The sequence below is a fragment of the Lichenostomus cassidix genome, chromosome 4, assembly GCF_008360975.1.
Source record: "Lichenostomus cassidix isolate B80296 chromosome 4, HeHo_3.0, whole genome shotgun sequence".
Taxonomy (NCBI): Eukaryota; Metazoa; Chordata; class Aves; order Passeriformes; family Meliphagidae; genus Lichenostomus; species Lichenostomus cassidix.
Window position 1 is genome coordinate 26,501,883 of NC_139484.1, and position 19,785 is coordinate 26,521,667.

Consider the following 19,785-nt stretch of genomic DNA (forward strand, 5'->3'; position numbering starts at 1 on the left):
ATGGGGTGCTCACTGCCCTTCACTTGTGCTGATCCCGACCCAGCCATACCCCTGGGGCTGCTGTCCTCTTCCTGGGTTGGGGACAAGCAGATGTCAGCCCTCAGCTGCTATGGTGGGGAGGTTTCCAGCAGCAGCTCATGGGATCGCAGAGGGTTTTGGCACATCTGTGTATGTGGAATATGTCGGATGGGTGTGGGCAGTGAGAGGTGTCCTCCCCATCCTCACACAGCGGGATGTGGCCTGAGACCTGTGGGGGACAGCAGGACTGGTGGGGCTGGCAATGTCCACTGTGGCCCTGCCTGCAGGTCAGTGGCTGCTGGTTTCTCCCTGCACTCGCTCCTCCCTCCCGGCAGTGTCTGCGCTGGCAAACATTACTGCCCTCTGAGCCCTGCCTATTTCCTTCTCCTTCCCGTACAAACTGCTGCGAGGCCCCGAGTCTCCCTGTCCTCTGCTGTCACTCTCTCGTTGTCATCCACCTGGTGTCACTCTCCCGGCACAGAGCAGCAGGTCTTAGGTGAGAGGGGTGTCCTGGGGTGCACTGTGGGTGGTCTGCCCATGCTCAGCCGGACAGAGCTGCATTCTGCAGGATCCAGGGTGGTGGGTTTGGGGTACTTTGGGTTTAGATACAATCAGTACCCCTAATCCTTCCCTTGAACTGGGGTCAGCTACACTATCCCCAGGGACCCAGTTCCTTGCTCCTCCAGGTTGTGAGGTATGGGTAGAGGTGCTAGTCTCGTCCAGTCTAGTCCCCTAAGTCTGGGTGATGCTGGCATACCATGGACACCTCTGCCCTAGCTGGGGCTCTGAGTGTGCTCCTGTCCCCGCAGTTGTGTCCCCTGTCCTCAGTGCTGGGTGCAGCAATGGCTGTGGTGACCTCTGCACTATGCACTGGTGCTATCCCTGCCGCTCCCCAGGCAGGCACGGTGCCAGGTGATCGCACTGCCCTGGCTGATGGCTGCCCTGGGAGGATGGGGAGGGTCCTCTCATCGGTCAGCCTTGCCACGTGTCCCTGTCCCCAGCAGGATGGCTGATCCGGACAACTACCTGCGGCAGCCCTGGCTCACAGTGCATGGCATCCCCATGATCAACGCCTTTGCCCACAACTGGGAACGGGTCGACACCTTCCAGAGCCGCCCCGAGGACATCGTGGTGGTCACCTTCCCCAAATCTGGTGAGCATCCCCAAGGCCCACCAGATGTGCTGGTACTGGGTGGGCAAGTGTGTTGTTCAGCTGAAACCCACTGTCTGGGGGCATGCAGCCTATTTGGGGGCTGTCAGGACAGAGTTGTGTGGGATTTCCCTTTTTCCCCATGGCATCTGGTCAGTGTTTGAGGGATTGTCAGTACTGAGACACCCAATGCCACCCTGGCTGCTCCTTTTGATGGGTTTCTTCCCCCAGGCACCACCTGGGTCAGCGAGATTGTGGACATGATCCTGCAAGGCGGAGACCCTGAGAAGTGCAAGCGGGACATTATCAGCAAGAGGGTGCCCATGCTGGAGTTCTCTGTCCCAGGGAAGATTGTGGCAGGTAGTGAGGTGCAGGGGCACCCCACAGGGGCTGAGTCCCAAGGGTCTTTGCCTAGGGCCCACTGAGGAAGTGCTTTGGGATCCCCCAGGAACAGACCTGCTGGCCACCATGCCCTCACCCCGCGTGGTGAAGACTCACCTGCCGGCACATATCCTGCCCAAATCCTTCTGGGAAAACCACTGCAAGGTAACCCCCACCCTGGTCCCTGCTATGGGGGGTATTGCAGCTCCCTTTTTGCCCTGAGACAGGACTCTCCAGTGCTCCCTCCAGCATCCTAAGTGGTCATGGGAGTTTTAGGATCTGGAGCATCCTCTCTATTGGGAGTCCTGGGGCTGCCCCTCATACCCCATGGCCCATCTGCAGATGATCTACGTGGGACGCAATGCCAAGGATGTGGCCATTTCTTTCTACCACTTTGACTTGATGAACAAGTTGGAGCCGCACCCTGGGACATGGGCCCAGTACCTGGAGGAGTTCATGGCCGGCAGAGGTGGGACAGGGCACCCCTGGGTGCGTGTGGGGGGGACCCTGCAGGGGACTGTCACCCACTGACATGCCCTGGCTTCTCTCCTCATGCAGTGGCATATGGTTCCTGGTACAACCATGTCAAGGGCTACTGGGAGCGCAGGAAGGATCACCCCATTCTCTACCTCTTCTACGAGGACATGAAGGAGGTGATGGAGCGGGGTGGATGGTGGTGTGGGGTCTGGGGGTGGCAGGAGGGGTGAGCATTGGCCTGTGCTCCACAGGACCTCCGGCGGGAGATTGCCAAGGTGGCCCAGTTCCTGGGGCGGGAGCTGTCGGAGGCGGCGCTGGACACCATCACCCAACACACGTCCTTCGAGGCCATGCGGGACAACCCTGCCACCAACTACAGCAAGGTGCCCTCCGACCTCATGGACCACGGCGTGTCCCCCTTCATGCGCAAAGGTGAGCGGCTCCGGGGGGCCTCCGGCGCACTGTCCCCCTCAGCCCCTGCTGAGCCCCATCTCGCCCGGCCGCAGGCACCACTGGAGACTGGAAGAACCACTTCACCGTGGCCCAGAACGAGCGCTTTGACCAGGACTATGCACAGAAGATGTCAGGCACCGACCTGTGCTTCCGCACTCAGATCTGAGGAGATACTACTGGACATCCCCCAAAATCCATCCTGTGCTGATGGCACTGCTGCCATACCAGGGGCTCCTGCCTGTTCCCTGGGACTGGTGGAGAGAAATAAAATGTGTTCCCTGACCTTGCCATGGGGTGCTCACTGCCCTTCACTTGTGCTGATCCCGACCCAGCCATACCACTGGGGCTGCTGTCCTCTTCTTGGGTTGGGGACAAGCAGATGTCAGCCCTCAGCTGCTATGGTGGGGAGGTTTCCAGCAGCAGCTCGTGGGATCGCAGAGGGTTTTGGCACATCTGTGTATGTGGAACATGTTGCGTGGATGTGGGCAGTGAGAGGTGTCCTCCTGAGACCTGTGGGGGACAGCAGGATTGGTTGGGCTGGCAGTGTCCACTGTTGCCTTGCCTGCAGGTCAGTGGCTGCTGGTTTCTCCCTGCACTCGCTCCTCCCTCCCAGCAGCCACAGCGTTGGCAAACATTACTGCCCTCACCTCCCTGCCTCTGCCTGTAAAACTGCTGCCGTCACCCTCTTGTTGTCACCCTGCTGGTGTCAGCCTCCTGGTGTCACCCTCCCGGTGTGGCTGCCCCAGTGTCACTCTCCCGGCGCAGAGCAGCAGGTGAGAGGGGTGTCTTGGGTGCGCTGTGGGTCCTCTGCCCATGCTCTTGCGCACAGCACCGCATGCTGTAGGGTCCAGGGTGGTGGGTTTGGCGTACTTTGGGTTTGGGTGTAATCAGTACCCCTAATCCTTTCCTTGAGCTGGGGTCTGCTGCAATAACCCCAAGGACTCATTTTCTCACCCCCCTGGGGTGCTGAGGCAAGGGAAGAGGTGCTCGCTCTGGGTGATGCTGGCACACCATGGGCACCCCTGGCCGTGCTGGTGCTCTGGGTGTGCTCCTGTCCCCGCAGTTGGGACCCTTGTCCCCAGCAGTGGGTGCAGCCATGGCCATGGTGACCTCTAGTCTGTGCCCTGGTGCTATCACTGCTGCTCCCAGGCATGGTGCCAGTTGACCAGGCTGCCCTGGCCATGGTAGCCTGCCAGGTCTTTGCCCACCTACTTCCTGCCCCAGCAGCAAACTCTCCCAGTAATACAAATCATTGGCAGGCTGACTGGAAAGTCATGGGGAAAGGCTTGCCATGGGAGCACGAACAGCAAACATGCATGAAAAGGTGAAATGGAAAGAGCGGCTCCTCATTTCTGGGCTGGTGAGCCATTAGATGAGTCCCATCATGTCCATACCTTGGAGATTTGCAGATTTGCCTATCATCATAACACACAGCTTTCACCGGGAAGTTGGACAGATGCTGGCAAGACGGAGTGTGCCATGTCTCCAGAGAGCTTGGGAAGTTTGCTGCTGCTCCACACTGTAGAGCTGACAAGGATTTAGTGCAGCACCTATTCAACAATGCAGATTCCTAGCAGGGACACCATGCTTGGCCTGAACCTTTTCTCATTTCTTTATGGTTTTGGCTTTACAGAGAGAAATAGCTCCCGTGCCAGCCACCCTGGTGTCTGTTGTTTACATGCCAATGCCTCTGCAGCATTTCAGCAGCAGCAAAGAGAAATCATAAAATCTTAAACTGAATTAAAAAATCCAAGTGGAATGCTGTAAATTTTGGCCTTGGTATTTTTGCTCTGCAGCAACAGACTAGAATTCTAAAGATACAATTTATTCAAGAAATACAGTCATGGCGAGGCTATTTAATCTTATTAATTTCTGCTGGAGTTTCTCCATACCCTGGGGATTACAAGCCTTTTACTGAGCACATGTACATGTGACTTTGCAGAATTGCTCAATCATGTCACTTCTGCGTGTACTCAGGGATGAGCTAACTTTCAAATTTTCCCTATCTAATATCCTTCCTACCCCTTCCCACCTTCTCCCCCCCAAAAAACCCCCAAAAATAGTCAAGACATTTAAGTCTGCTTTCAGACCAGAAGCTGCTTCATTGCATTAAGTGAAAGGGAAAGCACTGAGTCATTTGGTGCTTCTTCAGGGCAAAAGCTTCCCTTTTCCACCCTGGCCCCAAGTTTTTGAGGTGCTGGCTGGCATCAAGGTTTTCTAGAAATCAAAGTGCCATGCACACCACAACCCCCAGCCAGCAAGCACAACGGTGAAGAGACCCATGTGTGGAAAACACTAGTTTGCATTGCCTAACTTTTGCATTGAGTGCCTTAGCCTTGAAAGGCCTGTTGTTATTTAACGAGGCTGGAGGTTGCATCACTGTCTGCAGCACTTCATTTAGTAATGTTAGATGTGTGAAATACAGGCACTTAACACCATCTACTTTCTTCTGCCCCACTTCTCTCTCATTTGCTGGATTTTGTTCTTTAATCCTGTCAAAATGCTTATCTTCTCTGATCTGAGTAATCTGAGTATCATCTTTAGAGCTGGCTATGGAAACAAGACAAATTTAACTCTTAGGTTTCTCTAGAAATTACTCTCATTTGCTATGGAGGAATCCAATACTCAGGGATTGGAAAAAAAACCAAGTTCCCATTGAAGTTTTTATCCAGAGAGGTGGTCACAGCACCAAGCCTGACAGAATTCAAGAGACACTTGGACAATGCCCTCAGGCAAATGGTGAGATTCTTGGGGCTGTCCTGTGCAGGGCCAGGAGCTGGACTTCAATGATCCTTGTGGGTCCCTTCCAACTCAGAATATTCTACGATCCTGTGACCTTCTCTAGCCCACATGAATATGGCCTTTCAATAATTGCTGGAAAAACCTTACATTTCTTATAGGACTTTACAAAATAAGCTAAATTAGCCCGAAAAAAAAAAATCTTACCCTTGATACAAAGGTCTGTGGAGAGACAGATTCCTGGCTGTAAGATCAAATTACTATTGAAACATGCTGGCATAATAGTCCTGGATTCTGAGGGTTTAGAAAAACCCCTGTTGAATATTACAGACAATACTTAAAAATCATTGAGATGCACCTTTAGGTTCCTATATTTTCAGGTTATTAAAAACTTGCCTAGATCTCCAGAATCAAGGGCCACAAAGCCAACACAGATAACATACCAACTTCTGGAAACTCACAGAGCATCAGCTTTTGAAAACCTCTGTAAATAAACTACAAGATTCACTCTTTTTTCCTGTTTACTGTTTATGAACAAATCTACTACTTAACAAACAATTTTGTTTTGCCACCTGGGACCCTAAAGGCAGTAAAAAAGTCCTTTTAACAGTCAAACAACATATTTCTTATCTCCAGGATGCAAAGTCCTCCTGAGAACCTGGCTCTGTAATAACATTATAATATATCCTGACAAGGGAAAGACCATCTCAACTATTAAATTCCCAGAGCATAACAAAGCAATGAATAAACACAGAATACATGCCTTGCTACCATTATCCCATATTTTATTACTTCCTCCTTTTGGAAAGTCCAGTTCAGAGGGTAACTTACTTAATCTCCTTCTGCCTGATAACCAATCCCGCTGGAGCAACCCAGGCACAGAGGAGGGGAGCAGCAAGGAACAGAAGCAAACTGGTGTAGCAAATTGCACCTTGCAACTCAGAGCACGGTGTTTATGTACTTTGGAAGACTCTGCTAGGTAAGAGCTTTTTGCTGTGTAGCATTTGTTCCCCAAATTGTGTTGGATCAAGTGTATCATTATATGCGTGGGTTTTAGTTGTCATTTTGGCTGCTGGTGGTTAAAGAACTCCTTCCAGATTTGGTGTTTATATTCAAGGGACAACTTTCCAAGTGAGAGCCATCCCAGAAGATGTAGGTTTTGCTCTGTAGCACCTTCAGGGCCCAGAAGAGGCCCAGACCCACATTTAGACACCTGAACTGAGCCCACAATATGACCAAGCTGGTGGTGATGTGCCGCAGGCAGTAGCAATGGACTCCCTGTCTTAAAAGTTTTCTGGGAGCAGTTGTAAGCCACTGGTCACCTTTTAGAGCAAATTGCATGTTATTATTGGCATTATCATCAACCAAATGAAGATTTGTTGACTTTGTTGACATTGTTGACATTGACAGAGTTGACATTGACTCTCAGCATAAAAAATATCAGCACTTTTAGAATCTCAAGTGAAAAAGGATGCCACTTCCAAGCCAGCCCTGTGGCCTCTCATTCCATGGCCTGCCTCTGGCATTGCTAGTTCATGGAAAAAATGCAAGGGATTTGTTTGAATCTCAGAGCTCGCATCCTGGGGACTGGCTCCTTTGACAGCAGTGAGGATTGCTGTCATCCTCCTAACAAGGGAAAGGAGTTCCCTCAGGGGGAAGCTAACGGGGTAGATGGCAGAAAGGGAAAAGTGAATCACTAAACATCTGTTTTTTTCTTTTCAGAGCTCAGACCAAACACGGGTTATAAAGGCACTACCTGTGCAACAGCAAACTCTCGCTTCTGCCAAGAGTGCTAGTAAGGAGCCATCAACTACAAGACAGAGGTGCAGCACTCCCAGCTGGAAGGGAAAATTCCCAGGCTACCTAGCCCTTGACTCTGCCATGGCCATGAAAATAACCGGCTCAAAGAAATACCTCCAGCTGCTCTTTTTTCAGGTTGCTCTTCTAGGGCCTGTCTTTTGTGGGAAGATACTGGTGTGGCCAACAGAAGGCAGCCACTGGCTGAACATGAATGTAATTATACAGGAGCTCATCCACCGTGGGCACAGCATTACCATCCTGGTATCCAACGCTACCCTCTTCATTGAACCCAAGCCTAAGGCCACAGAGAAGTTTGAGACCTATTATGTGCCCTTCAAGAAAGATGTCCCTGAGAACCTGATTAATGGAATAGTGGATTTATGGCTCAACAACAGGCCAACCATCTTGACCTTCTGGCAGTTTTACAAGGAGCTGGGAAGACTGTCCGTAGGCTGGCAGGAGATGAACAAGCTCATGTGTGACAGAGCACTGACCAACCAAGAGCTGATGGATCGTCTGCAGGGGTCTGGCTTTGACCTGCTGCTGTCAGACCCGGTGACCCCCTGCGGGGAACTCCTGGCTCTCAAGCTGGGCATTCCCTTTGTCTACTCGCTACGTTTCTCCCCAGCCTTCACTCTGGAAAGGCACTGCGGCAAGGTCCCAACCCCGCCATCCTACACGCCTGCAGCCCTGTCTGAGCTCACTGACCGCATGTCCTTTGGGGAGAGAGTAAAAAACTTTGTGTCTTACCACGTGCAAGACTACGTTTTCCAGAGCTACTGGGGACATTGGGATATCTACTACAGCAAGGTCTTAGGTAAGCCTTCTGATACTTCACTTCTTGTTAGACAAAGCCCGTCCTTATGACCTGCAGAGCTAGGAACCCACCAGGGTTGCAAAGTCAAGGGAGACATCAGCAAGAGGTTTGTCATTATGTCCCTAAAAAAGGGATGAGCCACCATCAGTCAGGAAGCTGTGCTTCTATGCCATTGCACTGAGACAGGATCAGGGTCAGCCCAGTTGATGGATGTGACCTTTGTCATAATTAATTTTAGTATGAAGTTTGATACAACTTCCCCACCATACAGGACACTCAGCAAATCTGACTGCTTGCGCAGAAAGCAGCCAAGAACAGAGCTGTTTTCCTAATCCAGAGGACCATAACAAGGAGGGGGGAGCTGGTGAATTACAAGCCAGCCTTGCCACCGTCAATAGCAACATTAAGTGTACTGTGGCTTTGTAATAGAGACTTCATTAATGTCACTGGTCATATAAAACCAATTTCCTCTGCTCAAAACAAGTTTTATTTAGAACATAACCTCCCACCCACAAGCAAACAGGGAAAACAAGGCCTTCTCTGCAGACTTTTTCAAGACTGTTTGGAGTGAATATGTAGAAAAATATGTTTTTATTAATCACATATGATCAGCATGCCATTACAACTACCCTAGCATTAAGCTCTTCAAAAAGACCTCTTGCAAATCTCTCAGGGTTCAATTGCCTGCAAATATCTGCATGAAGCAAGACTGCACAAGTACACCAAGCTGATGTCATGTGTACAGTAGATGAAGCATCTCAGCTTGGCTTCTCACAGTCCAGCTCTTTCCGTCACCTGCATTTTCATCCCAGAAAGGATGCTCTAGGCAGCACAGAAACCATAGCAAAAATCTTGCACAACAACATTAGGAAATTGTGTAACAGAACTGGGTAGAAACCCTGTAATAATGATTTTCAGCATGGTAAAGAGAACTCACATTATTTCTTACTCTGCATGTCAGAAGTGACCCTATAAATGAAACTGTTTAATGGATTTTCTGGTTCCATTTATAGTGCATAATTGGCACTTAGTGGCAGGCAGGAAGCCCACATTATCCCTTCCTGGTGTCCCACAATGCACGCTCTGGAAGAAGCAAGTTCACATGAGGACAGTCTTACTCTGATACTGGAGTCATTTGCTGTGTAGTTTCATCCACTCTGAGATGCAACTCTTTGGCTGCAGCCCCGGATCACCACTTTAAGTGTGTTTTAAAGGGATGCTCCGTGGCTTTAGGAAAGCCAAAGGGTGCCCACACAGTCTGTGAGCATCTTTGCTGCCTACCCAGTGTTTCAAAGAGCCGGAGAATGAAAAACTCATCTCTTCTACCTAACAAGTAACACAGAGACTGTAGTTAGACAGGCAGGAGGGACAGGATTACCAACAGGATGCAATCCTCGCTGGACTGAGCCCCCCAGGGCTGACAGCTCTCCCCGCTGCTCGAGAGGAATCACATCTTCCACCTTCAGCGAGCTGGAAACCACCAGAGGGTGCCAGCTCTCTTTTTTGTCCTCTAGGAAAATATGCTATTATCCAATACAGGATTTCACAACGCCTACCTTGGCTCCCTGCCCTCGGGACCAAGGCGATGTCACGCATGCCCAGCCCAGTTCTAGAGCGCCTCTGTTCCGGGTGAAGGAAGGCCATAGGGGCATTGCTACATAGCGCAGGCTATGGCAGGGAAGGAGGTGGCAGCGCTGTGGCTGCTGGCCCTGTTGGGCTGCGCGTCCGGGGGGAAGGTGTTGGTCTGGCCAGCTGACAACAGCCACTGGTTGAACATGGAGCACATACTCCAGGAGCTTGTGGCCCGGGGCCACGAGGTGACTGTGCTGCTGCCTTCGTGCTTCCTCATCCTCAATCCCACACAGCCATCACCCTTCCAGTTTGAAGTGATTGAGGTGCCCATCACGAAAAAGGAGATGGCTGACATACTGGATGAAGCTTTCTATTTTGTTATTTATAAGTCAAGTAAGCTACCTGTCTGGAAAAGTGTTTTCAAGATAGCTCAAATGATGTTCCAGATGAAGAACGTAACCAAAATAATTTGTGATGGAGTTGTGAAGAATGAGGCCATGATGGAGAGACTGAGGGCATCCGCATTTGATATGCTTTTGGCAGATCCACTGTCACCCAGTGGGGAGCTGGTTGCTGAGAAGCTGGGTATCCCCTTTGTGTATACCATCCGGTTCTCCATGGGCAACACAGTGGAGCGGCTTTGTGGAACACTCCCATCACCTCCTGCCTATGTACCTTCCACCCTAAGCACCCTAACCGATAGGATGACCTTCTGGGAAAGGATAAAAAACATCCTCAGCTACACTCTGCAGGATTTTGCATTTCATTATGTTCTCTGGGGAGACTGGGATCAATACTACAGTGAAGTTTTAGGTAAGGCTGCTTTCTTTCCAGAGATTACATCTGCTGTACACACAAGAGTAAATACCCAGAGCTGAGAGGTTGAGACACAAATTAGGAGCAAGACAGTCCCATATTCACTGTCCTTCCTTCAAAATTCCTGTGTCAATTCAAACAATCAATTTAAGCAAGTACAAATGTTGCCTGTTAATCTTGACCTGCTCCACTGGTACAGCTAAGTCTGTACAGGTACTTCCAGGATATGTAAAACAGTGCTAAAGCCACTTGAAACAGAGCCCATTTGTCATATGCAGCTCTGGTAACTACACAAACAATAAGAACAGAAAAATACTATATACACACCAAGCACTAGTAGTTTTTTTCTCTAGCACCCTTTTTGCTTGCTCCCTTGTCTCAAGATGAGAGATAGTGGCCTCCTATGGTCCTTTAAATGTCTGGAAGATCAGAAGTGCCTCAGTTCACAGGGGTAAAAGGCCATCTGCAGAGACATGATTCTTTGCTCTTCTGAAAGTGTCTAAAAACCTATTAGAAGATAGTTGTATTTGTTTGTTATCTTTTTGAACTTTGAAAAAAATATAGTTGTATAGTTATTTTCTCATTTTTGCTCTAGGCAATAGTGATGCTTAAAAAGTGATGCTTAAGCATCACCTCATAGTGATGCCTAAAAAGAAACAGGCCAAACGTAAATGCATTGCTGGTGGGGAGATCAAATGGGGAATATTCTAATATGAGATTTAAAGTGTTTTTCTTTATATTTCACTAATAACGTATAATTCTGCTGAGAAAGCTAAATTAGGATATTCTTCTATTAGAGCACCTAGCTGTGTGTTTGTGTTGCTTACCAGGTTATGATGACAGAGACTAGAAAATCTTATGCTGGCTGAAGCATGGTTTGGTGTCTGTTTTGTAAGCCTCAGAATTGTTTGGATCTTCTGGTGTCTTTTTCTATTGTCAGCTGTGTGGTTTAGCATTTTAGGCTCCATGTGTGATACCTGTTTTGTTGGTTTACATGGGCTACATGAAGGATTTGTGCTGGAAAGAGTATTGATAACACAGGGATGTTTTAATTACCGCTGAGCAGTGTCAAGGCCTTTTTTTGGCCCTCATCCCACCCCACCTCACCCCTGAGAGGGGCTGGAGATGCACAAGAAGTTGGGAGGGGAAACAGCTGGGGCAGCTGAGCCCAACACATCCAAGGGATACCTCAGCCCATGATGATGCTTAGCTCAGCAAAATAAAGATACAGGGGAGAAGTTTGTCAGGGCTCTTGTTTCTCATGGACTCACTGGGCATTGTTTGGCTGGTGGTGAGCAACTGGTCTTTTTGCATCACTTGCTTTACAGGCTTGCTTTTTTTTTTTCTTTTTCTACTTTTTTCCCCCCTTAAGTTGTCTCAGTCTCAATCCATGAGTTTTATAACTCTTGCCCTTCCTTTTCTCCTCCTGCCATGGGAGATTTAGAGGCTCTGTGGTGCCTAGCTGCCTGTCAAGATTAAACCACAATGCAGGGAAAAGGCTTCTGGTCTTCACATGTTGCAAAATGCCCTTTGTGGTGAGCAGCTAGGAGGTGCTGTAATTCTGAGATCAGCTGTGGCTCTGCAGGACACTTCAGAATAGGATTTGCTCCTTGCCCTGTTCTCCCATGAGAATTGGTTTGTGTTATGACATGCCCTCTTGCCACGTGTGCCAATCTTGGCATGCTTGCTAGTCTAGTCACCAAAGAGATGCCACTTTTATTGGCTAGCTCAAAAGTGTTTGCACAGTGAAGCAGTGCACAGCTTCCAGTTCAGCCAGAGCAGAGCTGCACGAGGAATGCTGAGATGTTGGGGCCAAAGTTCCCCTGGCTGCTCTGGGCCTACACATGCTGCTGGAGCACTGTTTTCTGTGGGAAGGTGGTGGTCTGGCCCACCGATGCCAGTCACTGGATCAATGTGAAAGTGCTGCAAGAGCTCGTTCTCCGGGGTCATGAGGTGACTGTGCTGGTGCCCTCAAGCAATCTGCTCATCAACTACCAGGACACCTCCTCCCCTTTCTCTTTTGAGGTTCTGTAAGTCCCCTTTAGCCAGGAGACCCTGGATGCCTTCATGGAGGACTTCCTGAATTTCTGGATGAATGAAGCCTCCGATCTCTTCCCCTGGGAGATCATGTGGACGATGAAAGAGCAACTGGAGGTCTTTACCAATATGTCAAAGCAGACCTGTGACACCTTGGTGTTGAACTCTCATCTGATAGCAAAGCTGCAGCAGGCCAAGTTTGATGTTCTGATTGCTGACCCCCTGTCTGTATGTGGGGAGCTCGTAGCAGAAATCCTGGAGATCCCTTTTGTCTACAGCTTCCGCTTCTCTGATGGGAATGTGGTAGAGCAGCTGCGCGGTGGGCTCCCATCCCCACCTTCCTATGTGCCTGCGAGCACAACGGGGCTGACAGACCGGATGTCCTTTATGGAAGACTGCAGAACTTCCTCTTTTACTTTTACATGGATTTTTTCTTGAAGTTTTGGCGAGATGAATGGGATGGGTACTACAGTAATGTCTTAGGAAAGGCAGCTGTTGAGTGGTTTCTTTTCTTGCATAGGTTGTGCCTTTGAATGCTTTGGGACCTCAATGCTGTTGTCTCAAAATCCTCTTTCTCAAAGGCCAGCAGAGGTGGCAACCCTGAAGTATCTTGCAGCTGTGTGTAGTGCAGGATGTTGAGTGTGAGTTCAGATTCTCAAACTATAAATGCTGTCACCTTTCCCTTTCAAACACCATTCAGACTTTGAAATAGTCTCCTTAAACTACAGACATACCTGACAGCTTTGTTCCAACACAGCACAACTCAGGCCTGATTCAATGTTTATTAAAGAGACCTTTTAGTTCAATGGACTTTGAATCTTGTCCAGGGTATCTAAGTTTAGGCAGATAACAAGTGAACAGCAAACACAAGGGCATCTCTTCTGTGGCTGTCTAATCTCTTCCTGCATTTGCAAATAACGACTCTGTGCTCTGAAAACTAGTCCCTCTTCCCTGGATTGCTTTGTTTAATACTACATCAAGGTTTAATTACACCTGTATATCAATCTACTTGTAACGCAGACTTAATTTTCACTCCAGCAAGTTTGTAACTGACTCATTACTCTTCAGTTTATATATTAAGAAAGAATTACTGGTGTAGAGTATTATACTGATCAAGTAGCATAAAAAGATGCCCTACAGATAATTTTTATCTTCTGCTTATTTACCTTGATTCCTGCTGGAATCAGGCCAGCTTTGGAAAGCTATTTATCAGTACTTCTAACCCTTTTACTCCCCAGTTTTGCTTTGTGGAGAAAATACTGCAAAGACAACTTGCAAGCATGTATCTTAGAATATATATTTTTCCAAATGGGAAGCTATAAAACATCAGATTACCAAGAGAGTTTTTTTTCAGATGGATTTCTAGAAACTGTGGATTTTGCATAAAATGGCATTAAAAGTATCTATGGAGTTGGCCAGTTTTTCCTGATGTATGTCAGAAGCAGCTGACAGTCAGTTTCTCCAGTCCTCAAGAAAACTAGAGATGTCTGTACCTGTCCTTTATTGTTGTCTGAGCAGCCACTAAATGAGTCACCATTTGAAAAATACTGCAGAACTCTGTAGAAAACGTTCCTCCTCCCTGACAGGTGATCATCACTTTGTGATTCATTCATTTTTTTATTTGGAACTGAATTTTCTGTGACTGTTCTCTTCCCCAAAGTGTGTTCTTATTACAAGCACAGGTAATGAAGTCTTCCAGCACGACAAGCATGGCACTTCTATATTAGATACTAAATGCTTACCACTTGTTCTGCTCTAAAGCAATCCTGAAGGTTCAGAATCCTTTTGGAAGGTTGTAGTGCCTTGCTCATGGCCACCTGCTGAACCTGAAGCCAGGACAGGGCAAGGAATAGGTCCAGATTTGTGGATGTTTTCATTTTATGCATGCTTGATAAACGACACTGATTGGGAGTGCCAAAAGAGGAAGGTAAGGCTCCTATTTCACAATCTAGAGCAAACAAAGTCCCTCCCATGCATGTTGTAAACCTCTTGTCCCTTGTCCACAGGAAGGCCCACAACGCTGTGTGAGACGATGGGGAAAGCAGAGATATGGCTAATCAGAACATACTGGGATTTTGAATTTCCACGCCCTTTCCTGCCCAACTTTGAGTTTGTTGGAGGACTTCATTGCCAGCCTGCAAAACCACTACCAAAGGTATCCCAGCTTTGTTCGGCCATGGGCTGGTTTGTTACAAAGACTGTTTGTCTCCCTGATCAACCATGCAAGCCATGTCTTGAGAAAGCTCATTCTTAAAGAAGATGCTCTGCTGCTGCTGAGGGGCACAGAGCTATTGAGCATCTGTCCATATTTGTCCAAACTGAGGCCTGGTGTAGAGCCTGCTGTCTTAAAAGAGCATGGCTGATGTCAGCATGGGGTACTACAGTGTCTGTTTTAGGAGAGACAGGTGCTGCCTCAGGGTAGTTAAGTGTAAGATTTAATTCTGAGGTACAGATTTGCAGCCCATGATAACATTGAAATACCTGATGCTAAAAAGCACTGTGAAAAGAGAAATTCTTCAGGTGAAATGGGGTCAAAATTGCAGAACTAGATACGTGATAAACACTTTTCCTATTGTACCTTAGTTCAAGGCATCTTGAAGAGATTAAAACACTGAGCATCTCCAGCCTATGCTCTGCTGTGAATTGCAGTATTCAGGTGGAATTTGAACTTCCCAGATACCGAAGAAGACAACATGACAATCTCTGGTGTAGATTATCGTTCCTGTAGGAGCCTCAGAAAGTGTAGGTCATCTTCAGTGCAAGATGTCTACTAAAAGAAGCCTTCTAACTCTCTTCCCATGTCCCTGTGGCAGGGGTTGACTGGGGAAAATGGATAATCATTCTCTTTTGCATGTTACTACTCGAGTTCATATGATACTAAGAGAACAGGAAAACCTGTTGGCGTGATTTGCAGAAAATCTTTTGAGCAATCTGGTGTGTTGCAAGAAATGAGAACTGTTTTGACTAACAAAGTGATGGCTCAAACTCGGTGAATCTGTGGTCAGGATGCTGAAACATCCTATCAGTTTGCAGCAGAGCTATGTAATGCAAAGTGCTTGTTCCAGGAAAATCCAGAACCATGACTGTGCTAGGGAGGGTGTCATAGGGCCTGCTCATGATAGTGTCAGCATTCATTTCCGCTGCTTGAAATCTATCCTGGAACTTGCTTTTAAAAAGACAAAGCACCCGTTACCTGTCTCAACTTGTCCTGCTCCTTCTTGAGGAAAAATTGTCTGTTTTCCACAGGGCCAAGTCTGTCTTTGTCATGCCCTTCTGTCAGAAGGTGCTCACAACACCATCACCTCTTTGATAAGCTAAAAAGGTTATGCTCTCTGTTCACAGCAATCTGTGTGATCTGCATTGTGTAATTACCCCGGTATGTTTTCTGCCTCTCCTAGGAAATGGAAGAATTTGTTCAGAGCTCAGGGGAACATGGCATCATTGTGTTCACACTTGGGTCGATGGTCCACAATATAACTGATGAAAAAAGTAATGTGATTGCCAAAGCCCTCAGCCAGCTTCCACAAAAGGTGAATTTCTTTTCAAGCCTAAAGCAAGTTGCCTGGTTTGTTTCACTCCTATTGCTCTCAGTGAGCCTTTTGTGTTTGGAGTGGTCTGTTCTTTACCTGCATCCCTGCTGGATGTGACACAGCCAGGAAGCTGAGCTCTCTCTCAGACAGACTGCTGAGTTACTTCATGGGGAGTTCTGGTGTTTCACTTCCTCTGAACCTAATGACGTGGAGGTGTGTCTACAGGCCAAAATACAAAAATCACTCCATGCAATTTTTATAATTAGCACATAATAAACAATCAAAAATTGAAGGAGTCAAAGCCATTTGAATTACTGGGCAAAGTTATGAGGTTTTGATATAAAGCCCTAAATTACATGTAATAATTCAGAATGGCACATCACATGCACCATGCTTATCTTATTCTTCCTTTGTTCAAGGTCCTCTGGAGGTACAAAGGGAAAAAACCAGAAACTCTGGGCTCCAACACCAGGATTTATGACTGGATACCACAAAATGACCTGCTAGGTGAGAATGATTCTATTTAAGATCCATTGCAACCTTGGAAAAACTCTTTCCATTGTTTACCCACTAGAATTGTTAATTCAGGCCACAGAATCATGTAACACTTGTCAATACACTTCATTTCACAGCTTAAGCTGAAGAGCTTTGCTCTTGGGAGCCTTAGTTCCCTAAAAGGCTCTGACTTACAGAGCTTAGTGGCAGTTGTCTGGAAAATTCAATACAGGCTCAAAAGCACCTGCAGGCAGGAGTAAATAGCAAAGTAGAGATATCCTCTGGAGTTGGATTTGGCCTCTGCAGTTAAACTCCAGGGCTCATTCTTCAAAATGCTTGACCTAAGCAAGGCTGAAGCAGGAGGCTGTAATGAACCTGAGACCATGTGAAAACTAGAAGTGCACAAGAGCAGAAGGGCTGAAGGAACTGTGGGGTAGTCTGGAGAGACATGCTGATGCACATGTGTTAAAATGACACTGTGAAAGCTAAGCATGCAAGCTCTGCTGAGCCAGAGGTCAGGGCTGTTCCCTTCTCTAGCAGTGAACTGGCCTCTCTATGCAGTGCTCACATCCTGGTGAATGCAGTTTGCCATAGCTGCTCTTACATGCACATCTCCTTCCCTGTTCCAGGCCATCCCTTGACAAAGGCCTTTATCACACATGGTGGGACCAATGGGCTCTATGAAGCCATCTACCACGGGATCCCAATGGTTGGAATTCCCATGTTTGCCGACCAGCACGACAACATTGCTCACATGGTAGCAAAAGGAGCTGCAGTTCAGGTGGATTTCAACACAATGAAGACACAGGACCTGGTTGATGCACTGAACACAGTCATCCACAATTCCACGTGAGTTTTGCTCTTGCCTTACAGGAGGTTGAGGTTATTAAAATCCTGGGATGCTGATGTGAGAAACTCTGCTGGCTCTTCTGGGAATGAAAAATTCAGAGTAGCTGGAGTTTGGGTTTCAGATGAAAACCATCTTTCATTTCTGAGAATCAGCATTTCTCCATAGGGAGAGATCAGTAACTTGATTTTCTTTACACTACATTTCATGAGTGCTTTGAGAAAAGTAGTTCTTGGAAAGCTCAGAGGAGCTCTTGGGACTGTTCTCTGCTAGTAAATCCTCTGGAGGCTCTGAATGACAAGTCTAGTTTTATTAGGTCTTCTCTGCCTGTAGTCACAACTGTTCTTTCTCCTGCCCCTGACTTAGCCATATCCTTAGGTTACCATACCTATCAGTCAGGGCATAGAGGATAAGGAAGCCCAGCACGTGGGATCCCTTGCTAAGGATGAGGCCACTGACAAAGGGATTGGAAAAAATGCAGAAGTCCTGAGTCTTTAGCAGCAACTCCTGTCAAGTGTGAAGGGCAGGTGTTCCTTCAAGTAAGAACTTGCAAATTCCTGAAGCAAAGGGACCAGCACTGCTGGAGGTATCTGATGGAGTCAGCTATTGTGGAGGTGATCTGTAACAATCTAGATGGCAGCTGGTACATGTGGCCACCACAGCATTCCCCGTAGATTTACTACTGAGCATGACACCATATGGGCTGGGAAACCCTTGGGATCAGTTGGGATCAACAGCCTTCCTTGCTGTGTCCCCTCCCAACTCCTTGTGCACCCCCAGCCTCCTCACTGGTGGGGTGGTGTGAGAGCCACAAAAGGCCTGGTCTCAGTATAAGCTCAGCAGTAAGGGAAATGTCCCTGTTGTATCAACACTGTTTCCAGCAAAAATCCAAAACAGAGCTCACACCAGCTACCATGGAGAAAGTCAACTCTATCCCAGTCCAAATCAGCACAGTATTCTCTTGGAACAGAAAACACTGAAAATGTTTCCATGTTGCTTTTCTAAAAGGTGTACCTGGAATAATTTTGAATGACTTTTCTTTGCAAAATTTTGGCTTTCTCTATTGCTATTCTTAACCCAATTTTATGCATACAGGAATAAATGGGACCAGTTCCAAATATATTTTAGTAAGACTGATGGAAGTAAAAGCAGGGCTGTCTAGCTTCCTCAAGAGGACTGCCAAGTACTGAATGGTTTGTATCAGGAATAAGTGAGAAATCTCCTTGGTTTCTTTTTTCTTTTCCCCAGGTACAAGGAAAATGCTCTGAAGTTATCCAAGATACACCATGACCAGCCAGTTAAGCCTCTGGACAGAGCTGTGTTCTGGATTGAATTTGTCATGCGCCACAAAGGAGCAAAGCACTTGAGACCAGCTGCTCACCATCTCACCTGGTACCAGTACCACTCCCTGGATGTTCTGGCCTTCTTGTTCACCTGTACAGCCATTGCTGTCTTCATTCTTTTCAAGTGCTGTCAATGTTGCTGTAGAAGATGTGGCAGGATTGCAAAGAGGAAGAAAGAATAGACACCTTGTTCCCAGCAGCAGTTTTCTTCTCCTAGGCTGACTCAACAAGGCCTTTATGCACATTCTTTGGTGAAGAAGTTTACTAGGATATGCTTTAAGCTGGGCATATAATGAATGCATCACAACAAAGCTGCTGCGGGGCAGAGCTGCTTGCTTAGCCAGCAAATTCCTTCTCATCTCAATAAAATTAACTTATAGTTGCTTTATCCCTTGGGACCATGTTAGCTGATCACACATGGTCTCTGCCATGGCAATTGCTGCTCTAAGTTCTCAAACTTTTCAAATATTTTGGTGTATTTCATAAATTCAGCCTTCCTCTGTGTGGTACTGTGTGTCTGCAAGTAGGCTCCTTAACCTTGTCCTCTCCTCTAGTGTCATGCAGGCTTCATCACTGATTCACAACCAAAATGCCTACTCTCCTGTCAGAATAGCTCTCTCCAGACTGGATGGTGAAGCCAAGATCATGGGCTCCTCAAAAGCACCCATCTGAGGGACCATGATCATGAAAACCGTGAGCTGCAAGTGGCAAATGCACTGATGGCTTGGTGGCTGAAGGGAGACTAGAATCTAAAGACCATCCAAAAAATTACTTGTCTGGGAACCATTTGTCTTTTCCATTCACTCTGTAATCCCTACTGCACAGAGATTATTCCTCCATTCTAACTGCAACACAGCAGTGGTGTGAAAACCACCTCTGTCAGGAACTTGCCCATCCTAACTCCCTGAGCCATGCTAGTTGATAAATGCAGGAAGACCTCCAGAGAGGGAATTTCAAAGAAGTAGCATTCCATGTGCAAACAGTGCAACAGCCACTTGCCTTGCCTGAAATGTTGGAGAGAAAATAGTGCTGCACTTGGGTCAGATAAGAGTGGTAGGAAATGCAGTACTTCTTCAAGTGTTAAAGATGCCTGTAAAATGCTGCTAGTCCAGGCCTCCTGTTCTAGATAAGGTTATTTCACTGCTGTGCTAGCTTACTCAAGAAAGAAGCTGCTTGAATTTTAACTGGTATTTTTAAATACACTGGAATTGTTTTCAAACAGAATGTGATTATTTGTTTACATAATAAAATTCCTTACACCACTTCAACTTTTTTTTTAGCATTGTCATGTTTCAGCGTCTGTTAAACCT

At 47.3% G+C, this 19,785-nt stretch overlaps 2 protein-coding genes across 9 annotated transcripts; both read left to right on the forward strand.

Annotated features, from left to right (window-relative positions):
- LOC146438116 (sulfotransferase 1B1-like) lies at positions 1 to 2,761 on the forward strand. Of its 4 annotated transcripts, none has more exons than XM_085058429.1 (8): positions 308 to 514; positions 1,020 to 1,171; positions 1,400 to 1,528; positions 1,617 to 1,714; positions 1,892 to 2,018; positions 2,108 to 2,202; positions 2,278 to 2,458; positions 2,533 to 2,761. In XM_085058429.1, the coding sequence occupies exons 2-8, from the start codon at positions 1,024 to 1,026 to the stop codon at positions 2,643 to 2,645; spliced, it is 891 nt and encodes a 296-aa protein (XP_084914555.1). In that variant the 5' UTR covers positions 308 to 514; positions 1,020 to 1,023; the 3' UTR covers positions 2,646 to 2,761. The 4 variants fall into 4 exon arrangements, with proteins under 4 accessions (XP_084914554.1, XP_084914555.1, XP_084914558.1 ...); XM_085058432.1 differs by having other exon boundaries at positions 312 to 514; positions 1,023 to 1,171; XM_085058428.1 differs by lacking the exon at positions 1,020 to 1,171 and having other exon boundaries at positions 1 to 514.
- On the forward strand, positions 482 to 19,743 carry LOC146438117 (UDP-glucuronosyltransferase 2A2-like). 5 transcript variants are annotated; one of them, XM_085058424.1, is made up of 8 exons: positions 3,171 to 3,270; positions 6,101 to 6,197; positions 6,941 to 7,835; positions 14,267 to 14,415; positions 15,659 to 15,790; positions 16,210 to 16,297; positions 16,915 to 17,134; positions 18,381 to 19,743. In XM_085058424.1, the coding sequence occupies exons 3-8, from the start codon at positions 7,100 to 7,102 to the stop codon at positions 18,655 to 18,657; spliced, it is 1,602 nt and encodes a 533-aa protein (XP_084914550.1). In that variant the 5' UTR covers positions 3,171 to 3,270; positions 6,101 to 6,197; positions 6,941 to 7,099; the 3' UTR covers positions 18,658 to 19,743. The 5 variants fall into 5 exon arrangements, with proteins under 5 accessions (XP_084914551.1, XP_084914549.1, XP_084914550.1 ...); XM_085058425.1 differs by lacking the exons at positions 3,171 to 3,270; positions 6,101 to 6,197 and adding an exon at positions 482 to 514; XM_085058423.1 differs by lacking the exon at positions 6,101 to 6,197 and having other exon boundaries at positions 3,113 to 3,261; positions 6,943 to 7,835.
- Positions 19,744 to 19,785: the final 42 nt, after the last annotated feature.

Excerpts from the sequence above, each read along its gene's own strand:
- LOC146438116 (XM_085058428.1), top strand. The coding sequence starts at position 1 with ATGGGGTGCTCACTGCCCTTCACTTGTGCTGATCCCGACCCAGCCATA. Across the intron at positions 1,715-1,891 it reads TCTGGGAAAACCACTGCAAG|ATGATCTACGTGGGACGCAA; the intron begins GTAACCCCCACC and ends GCCCATCTGCAG. Across the intron at positions 2,459-2,532 it reads GTCCCCCTTCATGCGCAAAG|GCACCACTGGAGACTGGAAG; the intron begins GTGAGCGGCTCC and ends GCCCGGCCGCAG.
- LOC146438117 (XM_085058425.1), top strand. The coding sequence starts at position 7,100 with ATGGCCATGAAAATAACCGGCTCAAAGAAATACCTCCAGCTGCTCTTT. Across the intron at positions 14,416-15,658 it reads CTGCAAAACCACTACCAAAG|GAAATGGAAGAATTTGTTCA; the intron begins GTATCCCAGCTT and ends TGCCTCTCCTAG. Across the intron at positions 15,791-16,209 it reads TCAGCCAGCTTCCACAAAAG|GTCCTCTGGAGGTACAAAGG; the intron begins GTGAATTTCTTT and ends CCTTTGTTCAAG.